Source organism: Mirounga angustirostris, unplaced genomic scaffold (assembly GCF_029215605.1).
Source record: "Mirounga angustirostris isolate CCGP_5_RB_7025 unplaced genomic scaffold, mMirAng1.0.hap1 SCAF_8, whole genome shotgun sequence".
In the NCBI taxonomy this organism is placed as follows: Eukaryota; Metazoa; Chordata; class Mammalia; order Carnivora; family Phocidae; genus Mirounga; species Mirounga angustirostris.
The window spans coordinates 90,215,466-90,231,884 of NW_026991716.1; the positions used below are offsets into that span (position 1 = coordinate 90,215,466).

A 16,419-nucleotide genomic window follows, 5' to 3' on the forward strand; every position below is an offset into this window, starting at 1 on the left:
TGGGGAATTTTAGCATGGTACCATTCATTATCAGTTACGACCATAGATGATCTAACCTTAAGTTTAAAATGAAAAACAGAAAAGGCAAAGGATAAATTAAATATACACAAGTCGACTTTGAAGATAGAAGATAAGCAAAATCACAGGACTTGTAACAGAAGCACGAAAATACATTTTTTCCCTAATTCCTAAATTGGACACTGGTAATAGGGATGAGAGTAAAACAAGTAAAGGAAAGTATTCATTCTCTTCTTTACTTGAGACAAGAGCATTTCCCAGAGTAGAATCAAAAGATAAATGTTCTTTGGTTTATGATGATTTCAGAAGAGAACTTAACCTTCATTTAGTCATTTATAGTGAAAGAGTTCAGCTTTTTCTGTCAACTAAAAAAAATTAATGGATAACAGCCTCACCTACGTATATCTAGCAACAAGAATTTCTTGTGATTAAAAATGCTTTTAAAAGATCTCGAACATGTTTACATACCCAAATAATTTGTTACTAATACTTCACAAGGAATATCATTTTATTACTGTAATCACAAAATCATAATTTCTGTATAGGAGTGTATAAGTGAACATTAATCAATGCATTGATAATTCACTTCATAAAGAGGGTGAACACACTACAGAATGTATTGTAAAGAAAAAATACTGTAAAATTTTCTGGTCTTGCAGTGTACTTTTTAGCGTAAGTATTTAAGACACAGTAGTGTTCAATTCAGCAAAGTACTGCAGAATGTCATGCCACAGTCCGCTTAATTCAGAGAGGGTCAGGACATGCAGCTTGTAATGAAATGTCAGAGTATATATATATATATATATATACATATATATGTATATAAAAAAACCACATGTAATTCATAAAATATAGAGTGGTTTATTTAGATGGTTTTAAATGATTTCACTGTGGAATTCAGCATAACTGAAACAAACATCCAAGATCTTCGTAACAGAAATTTTCTTGCTAGGCAATGGCTTTGGCTTCAGGCAAGAATGCCTCCCAGTATTTTATCAGCTGTTGCTGTGTTTGTACTAATGATTCTAAGTACTTGATAATAACAGTTTTAAAATCTTTCACTCGTTCTTTCTCAAATCTTCCCACTTCTTTTAGAATTGTTTTAGAGATCTGTTCAAAATCTCTTCCTCCTTGTTGTACTTCTGCCTCCCACTCTCTTATTTCACTTTTAGTTTGCTGTATTTTATCTGGTTTATTAGCAACCATCATTTTTGCCTTAGTTTCACGTTTTTTGAGCAAAGTAATTTGAGCATCTTCCCATTTCTGCCAGCACTTCATTCGATGGTCAAACACACCTTTCACTGCGGCAATAAGACGAATGTAGTCACTAAGTAGTTCTGAAAACATATAAAAGTCAGCAAAAGCTTGTTCTTGATGTAACTGGTCTATCTTCTCCTCCACTTCCACAAGCTGAGACAAAGCTCTAGATAAAGCAGTATGGTCCTCAGAGTTACCTAACATGGCGGCACTTTTAGCAAAGGCAGCTGTGTTGGCTGAAAGCTCTTTTCTATGACAGACCAACACTTCGACACTAGCATGAAGTTTCCTAAGTTGCTGATCCAGATTATCAAATTGCTGCTGCTTTTCTTCAAACCATGCATCCGATTCATTCATCTTGATTGTCATTTTGTTGACAGCGTCGGCAGCCTTGTTCACCATCCTCAATATTCCCGCTCCACTCAGAGCCTGTGTGGTAACTGCTCTAGGCAGCTCTGAACTTTCCAGGAACTGCCTTAAATCAGGATCCTGTAGTAAAGTTGGATGCTTTACTATTCTTTGAAGATACCTTGCAAGAGCTGCTCTCCGTTTTTCTACAAATTCAGTGGATGATGAATCTTCTTTACCCACTTTGACCTTGGTCATGCCTACTATACTCTTTTCTGGAGCTGGTGCTACAATATAACCAACATGTAAATATTTGCTTGCTAACTTGCTATGCAAACCAAGAAAGTCACTGAATCTTCTTTTCACTGAAAATTCACTCTTACTGAACATGGAAAGAGAAGTCTTTGTTGTTGCTCTATAAGCCATGTAAGCATTCATGCCATCACCAACTTTCTCTGGATCTGATACACCAATTTCTATATCAAAAACATCTCCATTTGATTCTTAATTGTAGGAAACAAACTGAGGGTTGCTGAAGTGGGGGGTGGGGTGGGAGGGATGGGGTGACTGGGTGATAGACACTGGGGAGGGTATGTGCTCTGGTAAGCGCTGTGAATTGTGCAAGACTGTTGAATCTCAGATCTGTACCTCTGAAACAAATAATGCAATATATGTTAAGAAAAAAAAAAGAAGAAGAAGAAGAAGGTAGCGGGAGGGGAAGAACAAGTTTTTTAATTGGAATTTAATTTAGACTCATATTGTTAAGACTAATTATGTATTTTTTTAAATGGTTTGCTCCAGCAATACCTTGAATCATTCAACAAATATTTATTGAACACCTGTCAGATGTCAGGCCATGGACAAGGCATCCCAGCACTATGGATAGATGAAACATGACCCGACCTCAAGTATTAGCAGTCCACTTAGGAGGACATCTGATCTGTGCTATAACATGGATATGGTCACAGTGCTATAGAAGATATTTACAACAATGAAATTCAAAGGTTTAAGATTATTTCAATTTCACCAATAATGATATCTGCAATCAAGGTCAAAATAATTGCTCTCAGTAATGATTATATCAACAAATGGAAATGAACATCAATAGATGAACTAAGCAGTTAGTTCTTGAAGCATCAACTAGCATCCAAGGTCTACATATACTCCTCTTTCACCAAACCCCTGAGGTCAGTTCCACACATCTATTTAATTCTCCCAGTGCCTGGTTTGGTGCCTCCCTTGCAAGAGGCATTCACTATCCCCTGAATGAATTCAGCATAACATTCTAAAAAGCTCCTCCCCTTTCTTTACCTTGGCAATAAACAATGGGTCTGCCTTCTGGGTACCCAGCTAATTAACAGCCCTGTTATGTGAATTAATTGACTGAATTTCCTCATTTTTAAAGCAAGATGACTCCAACAACCTCCTAGGGTGGTTGTAAAGATAAAACAAGATGGCATATATGAATTTTTCTGACAAATAGTAGACATTCAATAAATGTTACTGCCTTTTTCTTTACTGAACTCCTCTCCCCTCCCCTGTTCTGTGGAAGCAAAAATGACAAAGTTTTCTTCAATTAATATATACAAAAGACAACTAACAATAACTAAGTACTTTTGAGCCAGCTTTGATTATTTTTAATACTTTCACTTCAAACATATTATGTGTAGGTAGAATTATTTTATTTTACACCTTATATTTACTTTATTAAATTATGGATTATAAATTACTTTAGAAATAAGACAAAACTATTTTGTTGAAGGAAATTATTGTACATGCAAATAGGACTAAAATTCTGCTAAGAAAATAAATATACTTTATTGGGCTTAAGCAGATTTTCCCATGGTCGTGAATCTAAGAATGAGTATTAATTAGAGAAACTCTTTTTAAGGAACTGACATGTCTGAAGTCTGAGTTTGAAACCATTATATTCCAGCCATAGAAAACAGATTGAGGCTGTGGGTCTAAGAGAAATGAGTGTGTACCCACACCTGCCAAGTGGCACCCTTTGGGGTCTATTTCGGTTGGCCGTGTTTGGACTCAGTGTTGGCATGCAATACCTGCTCGGTGAAGCTAACACCAAACCTCCAGGGAGCGGCAGGCATAATCATATCTATGACTTCATAAGAGGGGGAATAAAACACACTGGATGAGTGCTCCTGGCTAGTACTGGGCTTAGTGGTCTACTAACATTTTCTCACATAATCCTCACACAAATTTATAAAGTAAACACTATGACCCCACTTATGAGACTTTGAGGCTAAGTAACTTTCTCAAGGCTTGTACCTGGGTCTGTCTGATGGCAAAGGCTGTATTTCTAACAAACTCTCAATTTCCCCCTTGTTTACCTTAGAGGGTTTTCTAGAACACTACCACTGTATTTCCTGTCAGTAAACTGCTTATCACCCACATGCCTGGAGTAATAGAGCTTGCACCTGAATGTAAACTGGCTACATCACTACACACACTGCTGAAGTCTCTGTGGCAAGACATTGTAGACAGAGGAAACAGTGCACTGATTTATGTCATGGCAAGTTCCTTATTGTCAGAAACCGCGCTGAGTAGCTGTTCTAGAATTTGGATTGGACTGTGAGTCTTCCTTCCCTGTCTTGTCATGGCACTTATGTTCTATAACATAACTGCTTGCTTGTATGTCTCCTTGTGGACAGGAATTTGGGCTCACTGTGTTTCACTAGTGTTACTACCATTCGGTGGGGACTGGCATGTGGGGTGAAACCCACTTACCGTCCCCACGCCTGAGCATTTCCCAAGGGCATCTTCTGGGCATCCTCAGGGCTTTGTCCAAAAAGCACAAGGTGAGTGAGGACAAGAGAACTAACAGATACCAGCATTCTGAAGAGTCCCACAGTAATGCCCTCAGGGGTCCTTGCCAGGTTGCCCCAGGAAAAGGGTTAAAAATTGAAAATGCTCCTTCTGGATGCCACTGAAAGTCACATTGCAGCAGCACTCAAGAAAATACTTAACCAGGTAGCTTTTGGGTCCTATATTCACCTTTCCTGAAGTCTTAGGGGGAAAAGCAGTAAATCAGCTAGGGAGGGTTTGTTGTTGTTGTTGTTGTTGTTTTAACCAAAACTGATAATATTTTCTCAACCCACCAACCCATTGCCTGGTCCTACATTAGCCCTCTGTGAGTGTGAGTGTGCAAGTGTGTGAGTGTGTTTGTGTGACCAGTATGTGACCCACACTGTCTCAACAGTTGTATTTCCCTAGCACCCTGATGAATATGCGGATCCACTTTATTGTTGCTCCCCCAAAGACCCTGGAACCACTCAGTTCATCTCAGTTCAACAAACATCATTTGTCTTCCTTTGGCCAGGAACACTGCTGGGAACTGAGAAATCCAAGATAATAATGTGTGCTTTCTGCTGTTTAAGATGTTCCCACCTAAATGATGAACAGCTCGTTTTAGCATGGTATGCTAACTGGTGGGAGACAAGCCTGGGAGAAAGTGGCCTGTAGGACGTGAGGTCTCAGCAGAGTTCTGAGGAACAGATGAGAATGAGTCACTCATAGAAGAGAAACAGAGATTTCCAGAAAGAGGGAATAGCATAAGCAAAGCACAGTCATTAAAGAGTATGAAGGGTGCAGAAAAACAAGACTTTGATATCAACAAGATGCAAGACAGGGAATGGTGAGGCATGGGCCTGGAGAGACAGGCAGGAACAGGGAGAGATGGGCTTTGTCAGCCTGAGGAGATCAGGGTCTACTTCATCTTGCAGATGAAGGCCAGCCATTGGAACACATTTAAGCAAGAGAGGGCAAGGTCATATTTGCATTTTCAATAAACCACTCGGGCAGCCAGAAGACCACTGGGAGGCTATCATAGCAATCCCAGAGACAGATGATCAGCAGAAACTGAGGTTGGACAAACCACAGAATCACGAAATATTTAGGACGACCTCAGAGAATCTAGCAACCGATTGGAAGAGTGAGCAAGATGACAGTATCCAGATATGCCACAGTAGTGTCATTGATTGAACAGACCACTGCGGGGGAGGAGGGGGGGTGGCAGTTTGGGGAATGGAGTAGGCTTGGCTGAGGGCAGGGGAGCCCATGAACATGTTAATTTATGGGATATGCAAGCAAAAACATCCAGTCAGATTTCTATATAAGGCTGCAACTCAGGACAGGAGAAATAACTTTTGAGAATAACCAGCACATAGACCAGAGGTTGCAAACTGACAGACATGGGTCAAGTCTGGCCTGAAGACATGTTTTGTTTGTCCTCCTGAACACTGTCATGAGATGTTTACAATTTTTATTCTGTTTTTATACTGCCATTATGTAAAATGTATGTAAAATATCACAAATCCAAATTTATGACACCTCTTGAAAAATCGGGAGATCTGGCCACATTAAGCCCCCATTCTCTGTGGCACCAGTTACAAAGCTGAGCAGCCCCTTTCTACCTCAGCTGGGTCCTGACTGTTGTCTGCCCTCTGCTATGATCAGAATCAACGGTTATTTATCATGTGCTTGTACCATTGTTTATTTTAGAGCAGAACTAAGAGAAAAGTAAAATATTTATTGCATTGCCATTACTGTAAAATATTAGAATTAATATATTCATATTATCTTCTTGGTTGCTGAAGTATATGCATTTGAAATTCCTGTTTTAGACTTTTTCTTAAGTCTAAGAAGCTTAACCAGGTAGCTTTTGCCAGGGGAAAGGATCCTAACCTCTTGTACGGTCAGTGGACTTTTGCTAAGGAGCACCTGTGGGCTCAGTCAGTTAAGCATCCCACTCTTGGTTTCAGCTCGGGTCATGATCTCAGGGTCGTGAGATCGAGCCCCGCGTCAGGCTGGCACTCAGCACAAAGTCTGCTTGGGATTCTCTTTCTCCTTCTCCCTCCTCCCCTCCCTCTGCTCTCTCTCTTTCTCTAAATAAATGAATCTTAAAAGAAAGAAAATAGATGTTTAGAAATGCACTCCATTTTTTTAAATGAACTAACACTTCCTGTCTGTTACCTCTGAATGTCAGTATCTAAAGTACTAGGTGCTCTTCTCACAGAGTTAGTGAATGCTTAGGGATGGACAGGCAAAAGAGATTTCTTGAAAGGGTGCACAGGTAGAACTTAATAAAACCTATCGCAAATATATATATATTCATATATATTTACCACCTGCTTCAAACTATTTGGGGGTTTATATAAATATACAGATCAGATATTTTGGTCAAATAATATTAATTCAAATAATAAAACTTCATCCTACAGAATATAACAGATGAAGAAAAAACAACATTAGCTAGTGATTGATAACAATTGCAAAATATTTAGATTTTGGAATATCTGATATATCCAGTGTTTCCTGTCTGTTTCACCTTGGAAAAATGGAAGCATGAATGTAATTTGATGAGACTCAATTTTATATTTCACTGGGGGAATAATCTTATAACTTGAGCCCAACTGTGCACTATTCGAACCTCATTACCACTTGAGACAAAAAAAAATCTGGAAACATTACAATCTATGTTGTTTAAAATCCCTTTTCATTCAAATAGACCAATATGAATTTTCACTTTCATTACTTTTCTCTTTACTTCATTACCAGAGAAGTATAAATAATATGTGAAGGGACCAAAAGACAATCCATAGGAATGGAAGGGAAGAAGCCTCAGTCGGGGCTGGGGGGAAGGGACAGGGGGAGTTAGACGTTCTGCTATTCCATGCCCTGGCTGTCTAAAATTTCAGTTCCCAAATCTAGTAGTGGAGAAATGGTTCAAATAGCTTTCAAGGAACAAGCAGGCCATTCCTAGTATAGTCAAATTTTAATCAAGCTTTTTTCTTCAATGGAGTCACCCTGGCATGTTTTGACCTCACTTTGTCTCTTCATATTAATACAGTGTAGCAATTTGTAACACTTTTCCATAGTTGTCAGCATAGAAAAAAATGTATTTGCAAAGCTTTTCTAAGATAAGTTTCTGGTGTTTAAGTTATACATTTAATTTTTTTCCCAAAAAGGAAGAAAATCAAATGATAACCTTGTTACTTGCCATGTTTGGGATGGAAGTACTGAAAGAAAATAGATTCTAATTTAGAAATAAAATGAATCTATACATACATAATCCATATAAGAAGTTTCATTTCCTGAATCTCCTCCAAGAAACTCCTAGAATATTGCCAGGTGATCATATCTAGCATTCCTAATCATGTCAGAGATGATGACAAAGTCTCTTGCACATTATTGAGTCGTCCAATCAATAGAAAATATTACACAGCACTTGCACCCAACAGTAAGAGGACAGATCATACAGAGAGGTCTGCAAAAAATGAAAGAATTTAGCCAGAAAATTCATTCAACTCAAAGGCTCATGCTTTTATTCCTCCTTTCAAAAAAGGCTCACAGGGTACAACTCCCCTTTCCTGCTCTCCGCTTCCCAAAACTTATTAAAAAAAAAAAAAAGATTTTTTTTACTTATTTTAGCAAGAAAGGGAGAAAGCACGGGGGCGGGGCGGGGGGAGAGGGGCAAGAGGGGGCAGAGGGAGAGGAAGAGAGAGAATCCCGAGCAGACTCCCTGCCAAGCACAGAGCCCAATGTGGGGCTTGATCCCACGACTCCAAGATCATGACCCGAGCAGAAACCAAGAGTTGGTCACTCAACAGACTGAGCCACCCAGGCGCCCCTGCTCCCCAAAACTTCTCATTGCTTTGGATTGGTTCATTTCTGCTTTCTAAGAAAACACTACTCCATCCCCACAGCTGTTGATACTGATCAGTGAGTCTCCTCTCCTCCTGAGACAAATGACTCACCAATGAATAGGCAAGGTCCTGGTTCATACGGTTAAGGGGAAAGGACCCTAACCTCTTGTACAGTCAGTGAACTTCTTTGGTCTCTCCTACAGAATTTTTTACTGTCCTGTCCAAAGTCACTTTCTGTCCTCCCTTGAGGAGCCTCTGTGTTCCTCTGCCTTCCAACATCCTTCTATAGTCTGTACAGTACATCCTTCTTTCATAATTTGTTGCATATAGATATGATGGGAGATCATTTCAGGTGATAATAAACATCTCTGTTGATAAACAAAGATGCCAAAACATCTGTGACGACCCAGGGACCCCCTTCACTATCAATTTAAACTAAAAAAAGTAAATTCAAATCCTCTCAAATCATGCTGAAATCAAAGACAGCTTGAATACCCCTGCTGAGGTCTCAGAACATTGACTTCAACAGACATTAGCTTCAGTGAGACTAACCCATGACTTTCTTTAGAAAAAATCACTAATCCCAAATCCCCATTAGCTCCATCAGCTTCATTCCTGCTTCAGTTTCTTGTGAGGAAAGAAAAAGCCAAGTAACAACAAAAACAAACACTTATAACGGCATTGGACAGAGATGGTAGAAGCCAGGCACGCACGGCACTGCAGATGGCCTAATGACAATGAGAAGGAAGAGCCATGCATTAGTGACTCAGTCAGCTTGTCCAAGCGATGAAGAGTCCCATCACAATAACAGAAGTGGATGTTGTGATTCATCTGGAATTCTCAACAAAACGGCTTCCTAGTCACACACTACTCTCTACTTATCTGTGAGAATGAATAATAAAATAGAAAGCATATTATAGTCATTCTAATAAAGCTAAAAGGCACCAAATACATTTTAGGACACTTTGAAGCATTTATTTTGTGGTGCCTTTCCTTCTAAACCACATTGGCAATTGTGATGCTAGCAATCTTGTCACTCAAATCCATAATTATAAGGAAGAAAATAACTTAAAACATAAATTGTCACTGCATTAGCCGTCACATTTGCATGTCTGTTCAATCCAGTAATTTTCATAAAGGCAATCTTATTTTTAAAAGCCAAAATGTAAAATAATTAAAATGTTGTTAACTCTTTTGAATGAGCAGCTTTATTTTATTGCAAATTAAAAAAAAAAAAAGTCTACACCATTCAGTTTTGAATGACAGCCTGTTAACAAGGCAGGGAAGAAACAGGTGAGTGTTTAAAGACTTCTGTATCTGCAATGAGCATCTTGCCAACCATACTGACAACCACAAGGAATAGCATCTGAGAAAACAATCCGAAGCTGCTTGGGTGTGATACAACTACCCTGGCTTCTGCTGGTAATGAAAAACTCCTGCTTTATTTTTCCTTAATTTATAAATTAGGACAGGCTGGTTTAACTACAATAAAAACTATTGTAGGGCGCCTGGGTGGCTCAGTCGGTTGAGCGACGGCCTTCGGCTCAGGTCGTGATCCTGGAGTCCCGGGATCGAGTCCCACATCGGGCTCCCTGCTCGGCGGGGGGTCTGCTTCTCCCTCTGACCCTCCCCCCTCTCGTGCTCTCTCTCTCTCAAATAAATAAATAAAATCTTTAATAATAATAATAATAATAACTATTGTAACTCACCACAAATTCAAAGTAAGCCTACTTTGTTCACTTTAAATTCCATGAATTTCATCACTTCCCTCTGGCTGGCTGTCTTTGAAATAAGAGAAGAAACATAATAAAACTCATTCTCTTCTAAATTCTAAAATTCACCCCCTGACTTGAGACCCAACCCTAGCTTGCAGAATTATGCACTGGCCCGGCCAGCACATGGGGACGCCCTGTGGATAGTCAAACCCCTCACTTCCCCACACTTACCTGGCTCTTCCCTAAGGAGTTACACAGAAAGGACAAGACTATGTTCTTCTGAAATCCCTTCACCAGCATCTCCTTCCACCACTGAGTCCATATTCAATACATATAAGAGGACCACATAAGTAAGTTGAGACTTACGTCGGTGCCAAAAAGAACAAAGGACCAAAGGACTATCTCACCAAGAGAATAAGACAAGCCACAGACTGGGAGAAAACATTTGCAAATGACACAACTGATAAAGGACTGCTATTCAAAATATACAAAGAATTCTTAAAAACCCAACAATAAGAAAACAACCCAATTTAAAAATGGGCCAAAGAAACTTAAGAGACATCAAAGAAGATATACAGATGGCAAATAATCATATGAAAAGATCTCCACATCAAATGTCAAAAGGGAAATACAAATTTTAAAAAATATATATATATACCACTACCCACCTGTTGGAGTGGGCAAAGTCCAGAACACTAACAACACCAAATGCGGTTGAGGCTGTGTGTAGCAACAGGAACTCCCATTCATTGCTGGTGGGAATGCAAAATGGTACAGCCACTTTGGAAGACAGCTTGGCAGTTTCTTACAATACTAAACATACTCTTGCATGTGATCCAGCGATCACACTCCGTGGTATTTATCCAAATGAGGTGAAAACTTACATTCACAAAAAAACTGCACATGGATTATTTATAGCAGCTTTATTCATAATTGCCAAAACATGGAGGGAACTCAAAATATCCTTCAGTAGGTAAATGGATAAATAAACTATGGTACATCCAAACAATGAAATAGTATTCTGTGCTAAAAAGAAAAAAATCAGCAAGCCATGAGAAGACATGGAGGAAGCTTAAATGCATATTACCAAGCAAAAGAAGCCAATCTAGGGATGCCTGGGTGGCTCAGTTGGTTAGGCATCTGCCTTCGGCTCGGGTCATGATCCTGGGGTCCTGGGATCGAGCCCCACATCAGGCTCCCTGCCCAGCAGAGAGTCTGCTTCTCCCTCTCCCTCTGTGCTGTCCCTCCCTCTCTCTATCTCTCTCTCTCTCAAATAAATAGGTAAAATCTTAAAGAGAAAAAAAAAAAACAGAAATATCATGAGACTTACCCTAAGTTTCATCTAAGTTGCTGAAAAATTAACCAACTCCTTTAAGGTGAGTTTGAACCCCCCAAATGGGAAACTGAATTATGGTGCTTTCTGATTATTGCCACCACTCCTGCCTCTTTTGAAGAACAGTGAGATCATCATCAGAAACATCCTCCCCTGGGGCAAAGTCATTTATAAATATATGTCATGATTGGAGCAATTCTGTATCATTCAAACTATATGACATTCTGGAGAAAGCAAAACTATCACACTCAAAACATCGCTGGTTGCCAGGGGTCTCAAGGGGTGAGGAAGAGGTGAATAGGAGGAACAGAGATGAATTTCAGGGCAGTGAGAATATTCTGTATGATACTATAAGAATGGATACATGTCATTAGACATTATACATTCTAATAGTATGGATACATGTCATTATACATTATACATTTGTCCAAATCCATAGAACATACAACACCAAAATAAATCCTAATGTAAAATTATGAACTTTGATTATGATGTATCAATGTAGGTTTGTCCACTGTAACAAATGTACCACCCTGATGGGGGATGTTGATAGTGGGGGAAGTTATGCATATGTGGAGGTAGGGGTATATGGGAAATGTTTGTACCTTCCTCTCAATTTTGCTATGCATCTAAAACTGCTCCAAAAATAAATTAATTAATTAAATAAAGTCTTTTTTAAAAGCACACAAAAGTAAAGAAAATCTGCTACTCTATTTTTGAGGCTATTATTGCCGTGAATAATTATAGCATAGGAAATATCTATCTAACACTCTGTCTTGATCATTTTCCTCCCTGCATTAAATTATTTAAATGAACACTGTCTCTGGCATAATTTTTTAAACTTTGACTCAAAGCACAATGCATTTGACAGCTCTTAACCTTCATATGCCATCAATGCACAATCAAGACCTTAGGTGGCCAAGATACCTCCTGTTTACTCATTTTCTTTACTGTGTTCATACTGCTGCTCTGTAGGAAAATGTCACCTTCCATTGTATTAGCACAGCAATAACCTTTCCTTGCATTCCATATGAAGGTAAGTCACGATAAATAATTTCAACCTTAATTTTCTGGTATTTTACACTAAATCACAAATGCTTTGCCTAACTTTCTTCCACTCTCATTAATAGGCACAGAAATTTTGAAAGCTAGTGCATACAAAAATAGAAACTGAGGCACAAAAAAAAACAAATGATTTGTCATAGGTTGCTCATATCTTTACTGACAAAAGCAAGCATAGATTCTAACTCCAAGCTGCTAAGTTCATGCCTTTTACTTCCCACCACCCTTATTTACTTGACTAGTGATTTAATGGGAAGAAAGCCCAGAGCATAACTAATAACTTTAGATTCTTGGAACCTTCAGCGCTGAAAGTGAAACTGTAAAATTCAATGAGAGAGGAAGGCGAGGTGTAGTTCAGCCTAAGGACTGACACCAAAGAGACCTGTATTCCAGGGCAGGAAGGCTCTAGTCGTGTGCCATCTCTTCACTCCAGGACATTTGCTTACTCCAAGGAACCTTGGGGGCAAGTGTCAGAAAATCTACTCAAGTCGGTTTAACAAACGAAAGAGGAATTTATTAGCTTTTGTAACTGAAAAGTCCAATGTTATCTTTCAGGCATGGCTAAATCCAGAAAGTAAAACAATGTCATCTGGCACTTCTCTTTATTCCCCCCACTATAGTACAGCTAAAAATCCTGGTCATTGTGTATGAAACAGAAATAAGGAAATTCTCAAAGGAGAAAGGAAAAAGCAAATTGGCTAGGGACGTTAGGACCCAAGGAACAACACCATGGTGAGTTCCCTAGTGTTTTTGTTTGGTTTGGTTTGGTTTTTGGGTGTTTTTGTTTTTGTTTTTGTTTTGGCCTTTTATATCCCAGACATAGAGCCAGAGAAGCTAGAAACTCATAAACACTTAATGGTGCAGACAAAAAATGACCCCCCCTCCCAAAGAAAAAACTTCCTTCAGCCAAAAGATCAGGAAAGGGAAGACTACCAAGACCGTTTAGACAACAGCAACCCTACTCCAGCCAAATAGCATGGAAAAAACAGCAACCCCAATCACACCCCTGTCAGTAAGATTAAATAAGGAGACTCGCCTTCCATCCTCACCAAGCTATAGTGACATGCCAAATAACCCCAGCAGGGTGATATCAGAGAAAGCTGAATAGAGAGCTGAGACTTTCATTCCCATTGGGCAGTAACAAAGTCTCTCCCACATGGTATCATAGGAGGCCACGTGGGTAGCTTGGACTTCCATTCCCACCTGATGGTAAGGAGGTGATTTTTCAGCAGTATTGAGGCCCTACCTCATGGTGTCTATGGAAACCAATTGTAGAAAGGTAATGAGGCCCCTCTCCTCCTCCCAGCTAGGGTGATATCAGTGTTGGCCTACTCAGAACCTGAACTCCCACAGCCACAAAACAGTAATGAGGAATGCCTAATCCCTACCCTCCCACTCCCCAGGGTATCAAGGAAAACCAAGTGGGGAAGCTACACTTCCGCCTCACCTGGAAGTAATGAGGTGGTGACCCCATCCCTTGCAGGCATGATAGCAGAAGGAGGCCTTCTAAAATACAAGATTTAAATAAGATCCAGAGTCTCACAACATAATATTCAAAGTGTCCAGGGTACAATAAAAAAACACTCATCATACCAAGAACCAGAAAATCTTCAGCTTGAATAAGAAAAGGCCATCAACAGATGCCAATAGGAAAATGGCACAGATGTTGGAATTCTTTCACAAGGATTTTAAAGTAGCCATCATAAAAAATGTTTCAGTGAGCAATTACAAACACACTTGAAACAAATGAAAAAAAAAATAGAGGCTTTCAGTAAAGAAATAAAATTTCTCAACAAAGAAATGTAACACACAAAGATAATCCGATAGAAGTTTTAGAACTGAAAAATATAGTAACTAAAATTTCAAAATTCAATGGATGGGCTCAACAGCAGAAAGGAGATGGCAGAGAAAAGAATCAGTAAACTTGAAGATGGAACAATAGAAATTACACAACCTAAACAACAGGGAGAAAAGAGACTAGGAAAAAAAAAAAATGAGCAAAGCCTCAGGAAATTGTGGGACTAGAACAAAAAATCTAGCATTCATGTCCTTGGAGTTAACCCAGAAGGAGAGGAAAAAGAGATCCCTCTGTTCACATTCCTGAGACCTCTCCTCACAGGGTGCTGTGGCTGGCACTCCATCTGTCTTTCTCTTTTCCAGACTCTAAGCTCTGGGAGGGAACAGACGGTGGTTTCCATCTCTGCATTCTGAGCCCCCAATACAGTGTGGTGCACATGGTGAGCAATCAATAAACGTCAAGTGAATGTATGGATTCCTTTCTGTATTTTACTATAGATTATGCACAACATTTATGAAGCTCAAAGATTCAACTTTTGGAAATTTTTATTTTAGTTTTGCATATAAAGTCAGCGTCAAATTCTTTTGAAAATCCACCCTCAACCAAATAAACTAAAGAGTGAATAAACAATTTTGCTCCCAAGGAAATCTTTTATTTGAATCAAATTCAATATTGAGAGTGATACTTCGAAATGAATACTTCAGTTACAGGACACTGAGGGTCTTCTGAACTTTTCAGTATACAATGATGTCATTAAAGCAGAGTACAAGGTTATAAAATCATTTTTATGAAGAAATGGGCTCTTTATTCAATTTCTCATTTAGAGCACAGTAATAAAAGTCAATTCATATTCTGAATTTTCAGAAGCACATTGGAAAATCTATGAAGTAATTTCATGTTTTATGGATTCAGGGAACTATAGTTCAAAGATATATCATTTATTACATTTTCTTACACTTGCTTTATTAACCACCTAGATGGAAGAATACTAAAAATTCCAAAACAGAACTAGGTACAGTGTGAGATGTTTTAAGTAGAAATATGAAGCAAGTTCTACCAAGTTGATCTGATTATATTTTGGAGGGGATCCACTTTAAAATTTGAATGTCCCCAAAAGAAGACCCAATAACTAGTCTTCTGAGAGAACTCAAAAGCCTTAGTAAATTTACTGTGAACTAACCTCAGCTTTATCACATCTATAGAACTGACAAGATTCATCCAGATGACTCACTGCTCCTCAAACTCATAAATAAAATATACCACCTTCTTACAAATATTTGAAAGAAACATTTCTTTCCATTGACCAGAATGCAAATGTCCTTCACCCATAACATTCTGTTCCTGGTATCAGCAAAACTGGGGAGAAAACAGTTGGCAAAATTTTGTGTGTATGTGCACAGAACCACAATACTGTGATTCTACTAAATATCTTTCCCTTTGCTCTTCCAATATAAGCTGATGTCTATGGATTAGATCAGTAGATCCTGGACCTTCATTCTTCAGCTTAGGGAGCCTAACAGGAAATCAGAGGGAGGAAGGAGAATGAGATGAGGGTATTTATTCCCTTTTCTGAGGTTTCCTCTATCTGGCAGGGCCCTTGACCAGAAGGTCACTGCATTTCTCAAACCAACCTGATCCACAAAACTCTCTCCTTCCAGGTTCTGAGAACCTCTTCCTCCTCTCCACACTTTAAGCCAATGGATGGTGAAAATTTCACCCTAACTCTGGGCACTTGCACAATCTCTTGTAATTCCTTGACATCCTACTTACACCTTTATAATAATCTCTTAGGAAATATAGCCTCCTTGAATCACCTAGATTTGAGTGTGCTATCTCATTTCTGTTGGGACCCTGACTGAAAAACATAACAAAAGATGGCTTATCTCAAAAGCCATCAGAAATGTTCAGAACCCTACAACAGAGCACCTCTGACATGTGTGTGCCCACCCCATATCTCTGTCCCTCCATCTCTGCCCCTCTTGAGGATACTGCTGAATAGACACTGTCAACATCTGGTTCTTGGGACTTCCCTTTTCTATGAGCTTTGTTGACCTTCTTCTTCCAACCTGAATTTGTTCACAGTGTCTTCCTCCAGAAAAGGTGCAGTACAGATGATTCACTTTTCTGATACTGAATTATAATCATTTTCCCCCAGGCTTGCCTCTCCAACATTTCCCACATATTATATGGAATGTGAGGTGCTTCTAAACTCTTGAGTCAGATAAT

General features: G+C 39.1%; 1 protein-coding gene across 1 annotated transcript; it reads right to left on the minus strand.

Annotated features, from left to right (window-relative positions):
* Positions 1-859: 859 nt before the first annotated feature.
* On the minus strand, positions 860-2,123 carry LOC123836484 (sorting nexin-2-like). The gene has a single exon (XM_054505430.2). It carries the CDS (start codon positions 2,059-2,061, stop codon positions 967-969), a length of 1,095 nt encoding a protein of 364 aa, XP_054361405.2. The 5' UTR covers positions 2,062-2,123; the 3' UTR covers positions 860-966.
* Between the last annotated feature and the right edge of the window lie 14,296 nt (positions 2,124-16,419).

What these genes read in the sequence shown, in the direction of transcription:
- LOC123836484 (XM_054505430.2), bottom strand. Translation starts at nt 2,061, where the DNA reads ATGAATGCTTACATGGCTTATAGAGCAACAACAAAGACTTCTCTTTCC.